General features: G+C 48.3%; 2 protein-coding genes across 3 annotated transcripts in view; one reads left to right on the forward strand and one right to left on the reverse strand.

Annotated features, from left to right (window-relative positions):
* The window catches only part of AP2M1 (adaptor related protein complex 2 subunit mu 1), a 45,957-nt gene extending 44,524 nt beyond the window's left edge, over positions 1 to 1,433 (forward strand). For both annotated transcript variants that reach the window (XM_063306323.1, XM_063306324.1), the window contains exon 11: positions 349 to 1,433. In XM_063306323.1, coding sequence (XP_063162393.1) covers positions 349 to 483 — 135 coding nt within the window. In that variant the 3' untranslated portion in view covers positions 484 to 1,433. The remainder of the gene's footprint in view (positions 1 to 348) is intronic.
* The window catches only part of ABCC5 (ATP binding cassette subfamily C member 5), a 528,771-nt gene that overhangs the window by 232,408 nt on the left and 282,078 nt on the right, over positions 1 to 14,285 (reverse strand). The window lies entirely within an intron of this gene.

Consider the following 14,285-nt stretch of genomic DNA (forward strand, 5'->3'; position numbering starts at 1 on the left):
AATTTTTGTACATGCATACGAGGAGGGTTGGTCTGAAAGCTGAGTTTGCCTGTTGCTTTTGTGGGAAGGATGCAGTCAAAATGGAGGTTCAGCCACTGCAGTCTCTTTCAGGGAAAGTAGTTGGAACCCTGTTTTAGCAAGCTAGATGTACTAGCTAAACTGTCTCCTCTTTTTCTTCCCTGTTCTCTGCTTTGCTGTAGTAATTGTTTGTGCCTCATTAGAATGATTATGGGGCACTCGGTAAGTCTCACTTCGACTTCAGACGATTTGGAGGGGGGAAAGAAAGCTTTTGAAAGGTCTAGTTGTAGGATGCTCACTTTCCCGTCCTTGTGTTCTGCCTTCGTACAGGTTCCCTTTGCACCTTCTGGGCTGAAGGTGCGCTATCTGAAAGTCTTTGAGCCAAAGCTGAACTACAGTGACCATGATGTGATCAAATGGGTGAGGTACATTGGCAGGAGTGGGATCTACGAGACAAGATGCTAGCCAGCCCTGTGCAGCAAGCTGGCTCTCTCTCACCCGGCCTCCCTTGGTCTCGAAGTACAAGAGCGCTTCTCTGGCCCCTCCTTCATCCAGAGGCTGGAAGCTAGAATCCTGCAGCTGCTCCCTGGAAAAAGGACACCGGCACCTGCTTTGTTTCAGTTACTGTTGGAGATGCAGCTGACGTCAGGTGGTTTGAGAGTCTGGCTCATGTCTTACTTCTGTCCCAGGATACAAAAGGGCCAGTCTAATACCACCCCCTTGTGGTCATTCTAGGGAATATCCACCATGTGATAAACCCTCTTCTTCTGTTGTCACTACTTGCATTATATCCTAGTATTTTTGGAAATTCTTGTGCATCTGTATCGGTAGAATAGACATGAAATCATAGACTGGACAACCCTTGAATTAATTCTGGCTCTTGTACTTGGCTATTGCTGTTGTAATTGTTGTTGTGTGGCAAAGGTGGGACTTTTCCTCGTTGCTTTCTCCTACAATTTCCTTGATAAGGAGCTCAGCTCGAGGAAGATTTATGACCAAAAATTCTGAGGGTTGTTATCATGGATGGTGAGGATAGCAAAGAGTTTCACAGCCGTAGAGGGCAAGTTCCTTGGAGCGCTGATGAGAGCTGACAAAGCCAGTACCTTTTCTCTCTCACACACAATCCCTTCGCCCGAAATCGCATATAACTGAGGAGAGACCGATTTGATCAGTAATACCTAAAGGATTTGTCTTCTGATTAAAAATTGACCAGCAATCTTTCCTCCCTTTCCTCCTCCTCCTCCTCTTCCCATTTTTCTTTTGCCCAATCAGCTGATGCTTTCTTCTACTAAAAGCTTTTGGGTCAATGGAAATGCTGCTGCAATCCACAGTCCTCTGCTTCAGATAGTGTGGTCTCCCATTTTGTACACTTGTGATTGTCCAGTTATAAACACAATAAAGTATATAGAACCAGCTCTTTTGTGGGTGATGCTCTTAATGGACATGTCCTGGGCCAGAGGCCTTGCTGTCTCTAGAGTAGAGACTGCTACCTCTGCTCTAAAACCAGGGAACATGCTGCAACAATGCGTTGTGCACCTGAGTGCACTGATGGCGGTCTGCAATTAAAAATCAAATTCTGTTGCTTGGTCTTTGAAGCACTGTAGCAGTAATCTGAGATTGGATGGGTAAAGAGTTGGTGAGGAAAACTGCCATTGTCTGCTGGAGCTTACAGGGATGTAAACCTGTTAGTCATGTAATTCTCTATGTACCAAGCGGAAGTAGATTAAAACAGAGTCTTCTGCTAAAAAAAAACCCTGCATGACTTCTTGGTTGTTGCAGAGGCTGCTGGGAAATGTTTGTTTGTTTAATTTCTATAGCTGCCCATCTCAACAAGTGACTCTGGGTGGCTTACAATCATAAAAACCACAAAACAGTTAAAATAATTAAAAACAAAAGAGTAGGCCATTGGTTTATGGAGTCCAGGTCAGTTGCACAAGACAAAAATATGCAAAGCTACATGTTATGGTCCTGGAACGATCCAGTGTTCCTGAAGCATTCAATTTTTCTATTTGAAAGTGCTGGTCTGGCACATTTTGTGAAGGAGACTATTAATTCTTTGGAAGATTCACTTCTGGAAAGATGACTTATCCATGGATAAGTGAATTGTGGGAGAGAATAATAATCATTCTGGGGAAACCAGGTGAGCCATGCGGTATCTCTCCAGTGTGCGCCACATTCAGTGGTTGTTCAGGGGACTCAGAGGGACAGCCAGTGATCACAATCTATTGCACTTGATGGGTTGCCCTTTGCATGTTCTGTGACAATGAAGTCCCAGTGGCTGCTCAGGTCACTTGCAGCCATGCTCACCTCATCTGCTGTCCTGGGAAGCATTAGGGCCTTCAGTGGCAAGACTTCCACTAGTTTCACTCTGCCTCCAGCAGCAGTGATGAAGGAGAGGAAAGCACACACCCTTGACTAGCTGAGAATAAGAGGATGTGGGTAACGGCCTGCTTCTCACAGAAATCCCGACACTACCTCTGTTCGGGTGGCATCCAGCGGGTGGCAGCGCTCTCCTGTTAAAGGGGTGTCTAAAGGGGTCTGGTCATTCTGGGCAGCCAGATGGAGATGGTGCTAGAATCTGAACGGATGATCATCCAAAGCCATGACCTGCAGGGTCGAGCAGATGCCTCCGTCAGCAGAGTCAGCAACAAGGGCATACACTGCCAGAGTGGGGGAAGAGGACCTGGATGATGCTTAAGCAAGTACTGTGACATTCCAAAGATCAAAAGAGGGTTAGCGTCTTCCCTCTTGTAGCACGCGCTTTGCAGTGTCTGTAGTCATCGCATGGGTCTATAAACCGCTTCCTTAGTGCGCTGATCTTGGGCCTGCGGCATGCCCACTTTCAGAGTTGTGAGCGATTGGGTAGCTGTTACCACGCACTGTGGACTTGGATCTAGAAGGGAGAGGCAGCTCTTCTGGGCTTTGCCTTCAGGCCCTGGTTGCTGGCCGGGGAGACCGGGCTGACTGCTTGGACAGGGACAGGAGTCCCTCGCCAGCACTGGGCCCTTCTTCAGCCTCACCCACCACAGTGCCAGCTAGTGGCATTGGTGCTGCTGCAGGAGCTGTGACTGTGGAACTAAAACCAAGCCGCCTTACATCAGCCTCTCCTCTCGGTAGCAAATCCTGGCCCTGTTTGCGCTCTGATTAACCATCTCACTGGCCTAGTGCTCTCAGGCAAGCCTTTTCCAGTTGGGTTCTTGGCTGGGTGGGAGGGCGGGTGGGGTAACAACAGAGTTGGGGCAGGGAGAAAAATCTTAAAGGCAGGTTTCTTTTTAAAACAGAAGAGGGAGCTGTTTAATGTGAATGCACTTGTATTTGTATTTGTATAGCTGCCCATTTCACATACATGACTGCAGTGCTATCGGTGCAAGAAACTAACAGGAAGAATTTTGGGCCATACCCCCTCCCCATTCCAATAAGCAGGAAGCAGTCCTTATTTGGGGAGAAATGGGTATTTGAAAAGCCAGGGTATGGGGAAGGATGGGGGAAATCTCTCTCTTCAACTAAAGCTACCACACACTTCAGTCAATCAAAACTAAAACTGAAAAAAAATGGGGTTGGGATGTAGAGTTTGCTTCAGAGGCAGATAAGCCATTGGGTGCTTACCACAGAGCACTGCTAGCCAAAGGGCCAGCCCGGTGTTGCGCCCAGTGGTCCTTTGCAGCCATGTCTTCCTGTAGCTCCCTCCCCGGCCCTCCAGCACGCGCTCTTCCTCCCTGCCAGAAGTGCTAGTGAAATGCCTGCTGCTTTGCTCCAAAATGTCTCAGTCTCGGCAACTTTCTGAGGGGTGGGCTTCAACTCCCAGAATTCCCCAGCATTCTGGGAATTCAAGTCCACGTATGCTGGCTGGGGAATTCTGGGAGTTGAAGCCCACCCCTCTGAAAGTTGCCAAGGTCGAGAAACACTGAGCTAAGCCAATGACAGCAGGAATGGCCAACTCTACTGGCCTTTATCTGTTCCGCGTTCAATAATGGCTAGAAATGCAGCCATGTTCACCGAAGCAGCCTGCAGAACCCACCCGCTGCTTAACTTCCTTGTATTCCAGAGTGGCTTAAGAACTGCTAGCGGGGGTTTGCCCAACATCCATCGGTCCTTGCCCCGAGTTTCATTTGGGAATGGTATCCTCATGTTTGAACAGTGCTGAGCAACGGATAAAGTATGCTGGCTTTTTATTTAATGCTAATGCATTCTAATTTTGATCTGTAAGATTGTAATCATAGAGACCAGTGATCCCAGCACCACTACTGATACGTGAGATTTTTGCTGGGTTGAGTGAAAGTGCTCAAGTCTATGAAGAATTTAGAAAGGTTATTGCCATCTGCTGTGGTTGGGCCTGGAGAGTTGCAGGTATGCAGTTCGTTTATGAAGTGAAAATGACTCAGGAGGTGGACGTCTTTGTTAAAACCTGGAACAAAAATGAATGTAACATACTGCAGTGAACATATCCTTATTCCCCATAACATAAATGCCAACTTCCTCACACCAGCCACCTCTTCTCAATTCCCCATTGCAAGTAGTACCCAACTTTCTATGTTGGCGCTATGTTGGCTGGGTGGCTTCTCTGTGTTAAAATCTATAGCTCGCATGGACTTTTGCATGTGGCCCCTCAGGAAGGCCAGATGTTAAACTTCCGAATATCTTTTTGTCATTCCTTGAAACAATTCCATTGTCTCTCCCTCCAGTCATAATTGCACTTGAAAGTGATTAGGCAAGCAACAGGGTGGAAGAAACACTCTAACTATTATTTCCTCTGAGATGACAAGATGATACTTCCTTGTGTTTGCAACACCACACCATCTGACAAGTTGGTATAACTTTTCCAGCAGAGACAGGAACCTTTCCCTCCTAAGCCTTTATTTCATGTAGGAAAACCGGTTGGAGCTGAACTGAAGCCAGCAATGAGTACAACCAAAGGCAAAAACGATCAACTGCCTCCTTTCTTTCTTTCTGTTTCTCCCTCACCTCACCTCCCCTGTCCCTCCCTTTTTTTTGCATGTCAGCACATGTATGCACACACCCACACACCCACACATTCCTTGCACAGATACTGTTCTCCACAGTGCTTGTCTTTTGCTGGTCAGTGGAGTAGCTCCATGGGGAGGAAACCTGCAATGGAAAGATGTTCAAATGTCCCCTTCATTGTAATCCCCCCACCCCCATTGTTCCACTGAGTGATGGTAAAGTCCAAAGGGCAGGTGAGTGCAGAGGGTCAAACAGTGAAGTTGGCAGCTGTGACTGAACAATTGAAGCCCCACCCATTCTTACGTGCATTGTATGTGGGATTTCATCCATGCGTGTTTTCATTGCATAATGGTGGCCATCATCTTGACTTTTTTTTAACTCCCTCCCCTTATGATACCAAAGGCATGGGAGGAAATCCCTTGTTGGCCAGACTGGAAGTCGAGTAGTTTCTATCTAGCCCATGGCTTTGCCGTTTCTCCCATTTCCAATGTTTGCGTGTATGCCAACACTCTAATGCCAAAATTCAATCACTTGTTTAATTTCACCATGAATCACCAGCCCCAGCCTAAATACCTAATGCTCCATATATTGTCCCATGCTATTGGCAAAAGGTGGGGTGTCCCTGTGCTTTGTCCCAGGACAAAAAGCACAACTGCACCAAGCCTACTGGTGAGTCGTATGAAGACCTGCCAGCTTCATCCAGTGTGTAGGTGGGTGTTTGGAATGGGATTTTTAACTACCTGTCTTCTGGAAAAGAGCCAAACCCATGTCCAGAAATAGCTTTGCTGGCAGGTTACAAGTGCCAAGAGGGGCTCAAGGTAAAGTAAGGGGGAGTGATAAGGATCAAGATTACTTGGCAATTCGTGCTGCAAGGGAAAGGCACTGCGGGCAGGATATCTAGGTAAAGGTAAAGGTTTCCCTTGACGTAAAGTCCAGTCGCATCCGACTCTAGGGGGCGCTGCTCATCTCTGTTTCTAAGCCTTGGAGCCGGCGTTGTCATAGACACTTCCGGGTCATGTGGCCAGCATGATGACTCGGAACGCCGTTACCTTCCTGCCGAAGCGGTACCTATTGATCTACTCACATTTGCATGTTTTCGAACTGCTAGGTGGGCAGGAGCTGGGACGAGCAACGGGAGCTCACCCCGCCGCGCGGTTTCGAACCGCCGACCTTCCGACCGTCATTGCTGGAACCACCTAGAAATAGCTCAAGGGCAGCTCTGGAGTTGAAGAGAGAAGGCAAAATGGTCCCATTGCCCCTCTGAGTAATGAAAACAGTACAAAAGTACAGCCTTGCTGGAAAAGCAGCAGAAAATCTGTAATATAGTCCTTGGTGCCAGAATTAACAATACCCAACTGGCAAATCCTGGTGCTCTTTCCTGGTTGAAATCAGCCTGTGCAATATAGATCCGGTGTTCTCTCCAAAGTCTTACGCCTTGTGCCTTACACCTTGAGCCTGTGCAATGCCTGAAAATTGCACTGGAAAGTGCCACCCTGGCATGACACAAGCAGATGCCTCTATAGAAGCTAGGTGCTTGGTTTCTCCTGCAGCCCGAGCCAAGCTAGCCATACAGGGCAGTTCTCAGCAACCAGAGCCCACCTCTGCCCATGCCAGCCACTACATCAGTCATGAAGCATGCTAGATTGTATCTGCAACAAAAGAAATCTCTTATAAGAAGGGAAAACACTTAAAACTGGAACGACTAAAGATGACCTCAAGCTGCTTAAGCTGTGCATTGGGGTAGGACAGATGCAATGTAACGAGGGCATGGCATAAGAAAACTCTTTGTGGGGCCTGATTGTGCCCTGGGTCTTAGGAAGGACATTTGCTGGCAATACCAATGTAAGAAGTTGTTTTTTTACCAAGCCTGATCATTGCTCCCTCAGGATTGGTGTTGATATGACTGTTGACCCTATCACCCTACCAGCAAGGTTACTCAACACATTTGAGGAGGCTAGTTTATATTTCAAATTTCGTTACTGCCCATCTCACTCAAAGAGCGACTCTGGGTGGTGCTGCCAACATTTCAGGTAAGGGGACTTTCTCTCCCTTCTCTAAAATTATCAAAGATTAATGCAAAGCAGGTTCTCTCCCCCTGAGTTACATCTTTATGTGAATTTTGTAGGAAAACAATGCCTCTCTCTGAGCTAACCACAGCAGTATATTGGGTAGTTAGATCTTTCTCCCTCTCCTGAAATGACTACTTAGAGGTGCTTGAATATCTTTTTGTCCCATACCCTTCCATATGTTGGGACTGCAACACCCAGAATTCTCCTTTATTAGGGGTGTTATTAATGTCAGGACTGGCCCATCAAGCTTTCCTTTTTAATCAGTAATGGGTTTTGTAATGGGTATTGTAAGACTAATAGAGCAAGCCAATGGGATGGGTGGCTACTGTGCAAGACCACGTGTCTCAAAGATCTGGAGTGCAGCTACATGGCTGCAAGGATTGTCTCGACAGATCATCCTTGAAGGTCCACCTCCACCTTCAACAGCCTGCTGAGGACTACCTTTCCCTATGTCGGGACTGCAACACCCAGAATTCTTAACCAGTAGTTTGCGTTGGCTAGGGATTCTGAAAGCTGCAGTTCCACTCAGTCAGGGAAAAGGTGATCTATCTCACCTTACGGTGTCTCTGAAGCAGATGTCAGAAGCTTGCTGTTGTGGCAGGAATCAGCTTGCTGTTTTCTGGTGCCAGTCCCAGCATCTGGTAACCAGAGGCATCTTGTACCTGGAAAGATCATGAAGTCATCCTAGCTAATAGTCATAGAGAAAGCTACTTTTCTCAACTGGTGATAGAGACTGTAATGATTGCCTATCCTAATAGACTCAGACTCACAAGCAGGTACTTAATGATATCTGATTTATTAGAAGAATAGTATGCAAATACAGAGAAAGCTGAGAATGAGTAAAAGCGCACCAAATACAAACTAAAAACCCTCGGCTCAAAACGTAATCCCTCCCCTTGCCCTGCCATTGCAAACTCCCCCCCCCCTCCAGGTGCTGGTAACCATTTCTACTGATGTCCTGGGAAAGTAACCTTGAACACATGAGATAACCCAAACACATTCCAAACCAGCAGCCAACAGATAACAACTCCCTGAGATGGAATCCTCCTCCCTTCCCAGATGAAACACGTATCAGCGAAATGACAAGCGAAACGTTACAATGTACCAGCAACATTGGAACGGCGAACATGACATACCGCCCCCCCAAAATACTAAGGAGCAGGTTTCAGAGGATAAGCCAGATGAAAGCGTCGAACTAAAACAGGAGATTGAACATCTCGGGCAGCCACCCACTCAGGATGGGGGAAATGCTTCCACCGAATGAGGTACTGCAAGGTGCCACGAAGCCTGTGAGAATCAAGGACGACCTTCACCTCAAAATGTTGTTGTCCGTCAATCATGATTGGCACAGGAGGTGTAGGTTGCAGATGCCACCGATCGGAGTGGTTGACAGGCTTGAGCAAGCTGCAATGAAAAACAGGATGTAAACGTTTAAGATTGTGTGGCAAATCCAATTTAAACGTGACAGGGTTCACAACTCCCACAATGGGAAAAGAACCAACAAATTTAGGAGCCAATTTTTTTGAGGGCTGAGGAGACTTAATGAACTTGGTGGAAAGGTAGACCTTATCACCAACTTTAAAAGTAGGTTGAAAGGCCCGCCTCTTATCAGCATGCAGTTTATAGGCGGACTGGGCATCTGCCAACGCTTGTTGAATTACTGGCCAGGAATCAGCCAGGTGTGCAGCCCAATCAGAAGCAGAACAGGGCGGTGTCGTGGGTTGAGGTAAATCAGGAATGGGAACAAAATCCCTGCCAACAACAGTATGGAAAGGGATGTGCCCTGTGCTCTGATGGATGGCATTGTTGTAAGCCACCTCAGCAAAAGGCAGGAGATCAACCCAATTGTCTTGCTGATAGTTGACAAATGCTCGCAAAAATTGTTCAAGGGTCGAATTAAGAGCCTCTGTAGATCCGTCAGTCTCAGGATGCGATGCAGTGGACAATGCTTGCTTAGTGCCCACCAGTTTCAAAAATGCCCTCCAAAACTGAGAAGTAAACTGTGTTCCACGGTCTGTGACCAAGCGGGAGGGGCTCCCGTGAATCCTGTAGATATGGACTAGGAATAGCTGGGCTAATTGCTGAGCAGACGGAATGGAAGCACGGGATGAAATGGGCTTGTTTGGAAAAGTAGTCCTTCACCACCCAAATCACAGTCTTTCTCTGACTAGGAGGCAAATCAACAATAAAATCCATGGAGATTTCCTCCCAAGGGCGGGCGGGACTGGTCACAGGCTGCAGCAACCCTTGCGGTTTACCCCCCTTCCGTTTTGACATGGCACAGACAGGACAAGAAGCAACATATTCCTTGACATCACGTCTTAATGTAGGCCACCAGAATTGGCAGCGCACCAGGTCTAAGGTTTTCACAAAGCCAAAATGACCAGCCACTTTATCATCATGAGACCTACTCAAAACCTCCCTTCGCAAATTGCCAGGGACATAGAGGTGGTTCTGCTTCCATGCGAAGCCTCAGTCAAGTGTAACATTGTCTCTGTTCGCTTGCAACCAAGTGTCAGATTTCAGTTCTGAGAGAAACTGTTGTTGCAATTGCGAAGGAACCGCCGGCCGTCCCCCAGCCGGTGAAACTGAAGCAGAGGGCAGCTGCGCACAAGTCTGACTGCGAGTGACAGCTTGCAACCCCAATTGAGGTGCTGTCCACAGTGTACCCACAACGTCAGGTGCCTGGACCGAATCTTGAGGCAGGTGGGAAAGCGCATCAGCCAGGAAGTTTTTCTTACCTGGAATGAACCTCAATTTAAAATGAAAGCGACTGAAAAATTGAGCCCAGCGGATCTGCTTAGGACTGAGTTTACGGGGTGAGCTGAGCGCTTCCAAATTCTTATGGTCAGTCCAAACCTCAAAAGGACATTTGGCCCCCTCTAAGAGGTGGCACCATGTGTCCAAAGCAGCCTTGACTGCAAAAGCCTCTTTTTCCCAAACATGCCATTGCCTTTCCGTCTCAGAAAATTTGCGGGACAGATACGCACAAGGCTTCAGGTGGCCCGCAGCATCCGCCTGCAGCAAGAGTGCTCCAATGGAGAAATCAGAAGCATCCACTTGAACCACAAAGGGTCTAGTGGGATCAGGGTGTTGCAGAATAGGTTCAGCAGTGAACAGGCTTTTGAGTTTGTCAAACACCAACTGGCACTCAGGTGTCCAATTGAGCAACGCTCCTGGGTTCTTCACCTTCCGTGTGTCCCCCAGCCCCTTTGTTCGTAATAAATCAGTGAGAGGCAATGCAATTTCTGCGAACCCCTGAATGAACTGGTGATAATAGTTGGAAAAGCCAAGAAAACTCTGGAGCTGCCTGCGAGTGCGCGGGCGCTCCCACTCCACAATAGCTTGAATCTTTGCAGGGTCCATTTCAATACCCTTGTTGGAAATCCTGTACCCCAAATAGTCAAGCTGAGTCTTATGAAATTCACACTTAGACAGTTTAGCATAAAGCTCAGCCTTTCTCAGTTTGCTAAGTACTTGCTTCACCAAGCGCTCATGTTCCTCCACCGTTTCAGTATAAATCAAAACATCATCCAAATAAACCAATACCCCTTTGAACAAATGCTCATGTAACACTTCATTGATTAATTGCATAAACACCCCGGGTGCCCCCGCCAATCCAAAAGGCAAAACCTTGTACTGGAAAGAGCCCAGAGGACAATTGAAAGCAGTCTTCCACTCATCCCCCTCCCGTATACGGATATGGAAATAGGCTTCCCTCAAATCCAGCTTAGAGAAGATCTTCCCCTTGGCCAGATGTGCTAACATGTCTTTTATTATTGGCAAAGGATATTTGTTTAAAATCGAAACCACATTTAATCTGCGGTAATCTGTACAAAGTCTCAATGTCCCATCCTTCTTCGCTCGAAACAAGACGGGGGCGCCCACTGGCAAATTTGCTGGTTCAATAAAACCCCTGGTCAGGTTTTTGTCCACAAACTCCCGCAGCACCGCCAGTTCCTTTTGTGTCATGGCATAGATTTTTGGTTTGGGCAGTTGTGCATCTGGGACCAACTCTATGGCACAGTCAGTTTTTCGATGAGGTGGGAGTTGATCCGCCTCCTTCTCACCAAACGCATCTGCAAAACTCTGGTATTGCTCCAGCAAGCCTTCCAGTGGGATGGCAGTGAAGTGCGGGGTTGCTGCCGCTGCCCTCCCCACTGCAGCCTGCGGAGCGTCGTCCTCTCCAGGGGCTTGATAGAAACCATCCCCAAAAATCAAAGTCCCGTGCACCCAATTTATATATGGGTTTTGCTGGACCAACCAAGGAATCCCCAGAATGACCAAAGGACCCCCCCACAGGCGCCACTACAAACGGCAGCCCCTCACGGTGGCTGCCCATTTGCAATACCACCATGCCTTGGAATGGGTGACTGGCTTCCCCCCCGCCGTAGAACCATCCAGCTGGGTAAAAATCATGGGACGTTTTAACGGAAACCTGGGCAACTCCAAAACAGCCACCACGTCAGGGTGCATCAAGCAACACGAACACCCTGAATCGATCAAAGCCCACACTTCAACAGTTCTTGTGCAGGAGCCTAGCTTTACTTTCACTGTCAGTGTGGGATAGTTGCCACTCACCGAAATATGGTTGTGCCCTTCCTCTACCACCTGCCCAGCGGCGCCCTTTAAAGCAGGTGGCTGGCGTTTCCCACCGGCTGGAGTATATCGGGCTCCCCCTCATCCCCGAAGTAAGGAATTTCCTCCACTTCAGTCTCAGCCAGAGCTGCCTTCATTTTCCTGGGTAAAGAGGGAGATTTCCCCGACGACTTTCCTGGATGTTCCTCGGTCTTTCCTTTTGAGCACGCCGCCGCTCGGTGACCTTCCTTCCCACATTGGAGGCATTGTCCCTTCGCATAGTGGCGCTCTCTCTCCTCTTCCCAAGCACGTTGCCTGGACTTTCCAGTGGGTGCAGCAGTGTGGGAACCCTTGCTGAGCCTAGCATATTTCATCACCTTATGATGAGCAAAAGTTTCATGGGCATGCTCAGCCTTCCCTGCCAACTGTATCCACTCATATAGGGAATCTGGGTCGTCTCGGCCAAGTGACCACCTTAGGACCTCCGTATTCAGACCGTCCTTAAAAAGTTCTATTAAGGTGGATTGGGACCAATCCTCAACTTTCCCAGCCAAAGCCTTAAATTCCAGAGCGTAGTCTGCCACCGATCGTGGCCCCTGGCACAGCTCCCTCAATGCCCATTTTGCTCTTTCCTTAGCTGACGGGTCTTCAAAGTGTAGTTTTAATGCCCACAGGAATTCCTCGAACTCCTCCAGCTCAGGGGCCTCCGATTGACATAACTGCATGTACCAATTGGCCGCCCGCCCCTTGAGCTTAGTGGCAATGGCATTAATCTTGGCCCTTTCTGAACGGAAGCACTGTTCCCAGTCGTCCATATAACTCCTTGCATTGGTAAGGAAGAACGACAGCTTAGTTGGATCTCCATCAAATTTAACAGTAAAGTCCTTTACTCCCACTCCGGGCGGTCCCTTCGCCACAGCTGGACGGTCGGGCTTCCTCCTAGCCCCCAGGGATCTCTGCTCTCGAGGAGGGGACCTTGAAATTCTCACCCTCGGCGCCCTTGCTTCCTCTCGGTGCCGGATCCTACTCCTTTCCTCCGGGGAAGGTGGGGGCGAAGAAGGAGTCAAATACCTATGACTGGACTCCTCTCTCCCCCTCTCCCGTGGACCCCAGTCCATGGACATTTTCCGAAACATAAATTCTAAGGACTTCAATTTAGCCTCCACCAGTTTTATATGATCAGGGGTTTGGGAATCATCCTTTCCCTCCTGCCTCACCACGGTTGGGGACAACGGGTACCGCTGCTTCCAAGACGTTCTTGACGTCCCAGGTAGGGGTCCCTTTGTCTCATCCCAGGTGATCAACTCACCTGGTGACTCACCGGTCGGTTCAGGGGCTCTCTTGGCTCCAGCCTCCTCATCTCCTGGGCTGAAGCTCGACCCCTCCCGAACTTCTGAAGTCTCTCTAGGGGGGACTCTCTCCGTTCTTATTACTGTAGAGTCAGGTTCCCCCTCGCTCGATTCCTCGCTTTCCATGGTTTGTGGATTTGGTTTGCTCATCGCTAGCATTTCCCCTCACAAAATAAATCTGGAAAGGGGCTAACGGAACATTTTTTTGGATTCTCAGCTTTATGTAATGATTGCCTATCCTAACAGAGTCAGACTCACAAGCAGGTACTTAATGATATCTGATTTATTAGAAGAATAGTATGCAAATACAGAGAAAGCTGAGAATGAGCAAAAGCGCGCCAAATACAAACTAAAAACCCTCGGCTCAAAACGTAATCCCTCCCCTCGCCCTGCCGTTGCAAACTCCCCCCCCCCCCCCTCCAGGTGCTGGTAACCATTTCTGCTGATGTCCTGGGAAAGTAACCTTGAACACACGAGATAACCCAAACACATTCCAAACCAGCAGCCAACAGATAACGACTCCCCGAGATGGAATCCTCCTCCCTTCCCAGATGAAACATGTATCAGTGAAATGACATGTGAAACGTTACGATGTACCAGGAACATTGGAACGGCGAACATGACAGAGACTTCCACTGGCACAGATGCATGGGAACAGTTTTGCTGTAAAACTGTACACGACCCCTTTGGAAAGGTGTACATGGAAAGGGAACAGTGGTGACAGGTGTTTTGCACAAATCCTGGACATGCAGGAGGTTGGCAGGTAAGTTTGCTCCTCTCTACAGATGCCTGCTTCTCATGGAAAATAAGAACTCTGCTTTAATCGAGGGGCCAGGTAAGATGGTAGCTCTGTTCTTTCTAAAGCTTGCCCTAATTTGTATTCTGGAAAATGCCGATGGTGTCATGGAGATTTCTGGGAAAGAAGAGAGGGGCCCTCGCCAGGGCGAAAAGGGCGCACACAGTACTGAATCTCTTTCCCTCCCAGTCAAGAGGAGCAAGGATGAACCGTGTCATGACCTCGTTGAAAGGCACAAAGAGCCTCACAACGTAGATCATGATCATAAAGGAATAGAGGAAGGAGATAATTTAATCAGAGATTAAAACAAGCACCCAAAGCACCCACACCCATGGACTCATATACCGCTGAAAAGAAGGGCTTCCGATAAGCAGAGATAAGCCGCACCTGGTGGCCTGGACGACACACCGGGATCAAGAGGACAAGGGAAGACACTGGGAAAACGCCCACACAGCCATCAAGGCACCCATCAAGAGGGATTAGGGACAATGAAGGGTGGAGAAGCACGGGACC

The sequence above is a fragment of the Candoia aspera genome, chromosome 6 (assembly GCF_035149785.1).
Source record: "Candoia aspera isolate rCanAsp1 chromosome 6, rCanAsp1.hap2, whole genome shotgun sequence".
Lineage (NCBI taxonomy): Eukaryota > Metazoa > Chordata > Lepidosauria > Squamata > Boidae > Candoia > Candoia aspera.